The following is a 1,870-nucleotide window of genomic DNA, read 5'->3' on the forward strand; positions in this document are numbered from 1 at the left end:
AGGGAAATCTACAGTCTATTGTTGTATTTGTGAAATTGCGAGGTGGTACTGTGTTAGACTACTTATTATTAGTAAATAAATATTATATTGTATTATATTATTATTTATTATTTGTTATAATTATAATTTTTTTAATTGTAATAGCATGTAGTTAAGATGGAATAAGAAACTGACTTGGTCAGTTTGGGTAGGTAACTGCCATGGGCAGTTTATGTGTATAGGGTAGTAATTTATGTATAAAATATGGGAAAGTCATAGGGTTTGATTATCTTGGCATTTGTATGAATTTGGGGGCCTATTAGGCATTGGGAGAGTTCTGGATCTCTCGAATATCTAGAGAATATCATTGTAATCTTCATTTTTCTGCAACATACTAGTTGGTTTCTATCATATTGATAAGAATTGGTTTGATTCTCTGCTTGCTGTATCTATCTTATGTCACTAATAGATTATATGTTTACTTGGTTAATCGCGTAACTTGCATTTCATGTCCTTGAAATAAATAACTTAGGAATTGTTTTGTCTTGTGTTTCTTGGATTGACCAAAACCTGTCGCTATTTTAGGAATTGGCACATAGACAGCAGTTCTACTACTGGAAGAACTATAGGAATAATCGGCTAAAACACATATTACCAAAATCACTTCCAGAACCTACTGCTGCACTTCCAGCTCCTGCTTCAACTCAGGCCCAGCCACCTGTGCCGGCACTACCACCAGTACCTGCATCAAGCGTTGCTATGACAACATCTTCTTCCCAAGCTCCTTCTCCAATGCCATATGGTGGCTCTGGTCTTGCAAAAAACGACATGAGGAATCCTGCGGTTGATAGAAGGAAAAGAAAGTGAGTGCTTTGTATGATAATGACATGGTCAATACTTTCTTCCTTCGCAGCTGGGAGTTGAAGTGACGATAATGATAGGGCAAAATTTTCTAGCAATTAAGTTATTTTCATTACTGTTATTTTAACTGTAAATTATTTTCTGTCCGGCTATCACAGTGCCGATTGAAAATTCATATGCAGTAGTTGAAAAATGAGTTGTAAAATGCTTTAACGGATTTCAAATTATCTTTTTGATGGATATTTCTGCCTGAAATAGTTTACATTTGATGTTACAACTGATGAAAGGATGAAGGATGGTGTGACCATATACAAATCAGTGTATTTAGTGGTGTCCTTAGTTTGATAAATTGGTGATTATTTGTTTTTATAAACAGTTAAACGAACTTCATTAATTAAACACTAGACAGAGGCTCAAAGAAAAACCTTGTCGAACAAATTCTACAATCCACAACTGAACCAGATACACACATCATCGATTCCATCCAATGCAAGTCGAGTATCCTGTCTAAAAATTAAATAACACTTAACAAGCCCACCCAATTCTTTCAATTTCTTTTCTTTTTGGTCAAAGTTTCAATATTTTTTTTTTATGTGAGAAGTTTCAATTTTCTTAAAACAAGACCTTGTACATTTTAATTCAATCATTTTAAAATCAATGAAATTTGGTTTTGATGCTTTGTCTAATCTAATTGTTTAACGTTTGAGTTAAGGTGGGTGTCATTTTGTGATTTGACAATAATCTCAGATGACACGACAATGCATTAGAAAATAGAAATTCTTCCTTGTGGTTAATGTTGTTAAATTACTAAGTATCTCCAATGGGAGAAAAAGAAAAACTATTGGATAACCATTAAAAAGTGACCTCCACAATGTTAGATCATCTTTGGGCAACTTTAAGCAACTTCTAATATTTTACTTTAAAGGTAAAAGAATTAAACAACACTTAGCAACTCCCACTTTCATATTAAAATATCTACAGTCAATTTTGTTTCAAATTAATATATTAATTCATTTATTTTAATTAGTAA

At 32.6% G+C, this 1,870-nt stretch overlaps 1 protein-coding gene across 2 annotated transcripts in view; it reads left to right on the plus strand.

The window, feature by feature from the left end:
• LOC101496753 (mediator of RNA polymerase II transcription subunit 31) overlaps positions 1 to 1,082 on the plus strand; it is a 3,910-nt gene extending 2,828 nt beyond the window's left edge. For both annotated transcript variants that reach the window (XM_004496598.4, XM_004496599.4), the window contains one exon: positions 565 to 1,082. In XM_004496598.4, coding sequence (XP_004496655.1) covers positions 565 to 846 — 282 coding nt within the window. In that variant the 3' untranslated portion in view covers positions 847 to 1,082. The remainder of the gene's footprint in view (positions 1 to 564) is intronic.
• The last annotated feature ends 788 nt before the right edge of the window (positions 1,083 to 1,870 follow it).

Source organism: Cicer arietinum, chromosome 4 (genome assembly GCF_000331145.2).
Source record: "Cicer arietinum cultivar CDC Frontier isolate Library 1 chromosome 4, Cicar.CDCFrontier_v2.0, whole genome shotgun sequence".
Taxonomy (NCBI): Eukaryota; Viridiplantae; Streptophyta; class Magnoliopsida; order Fabales; family Fabaceae; genus Cicer; species Cicer arietinum.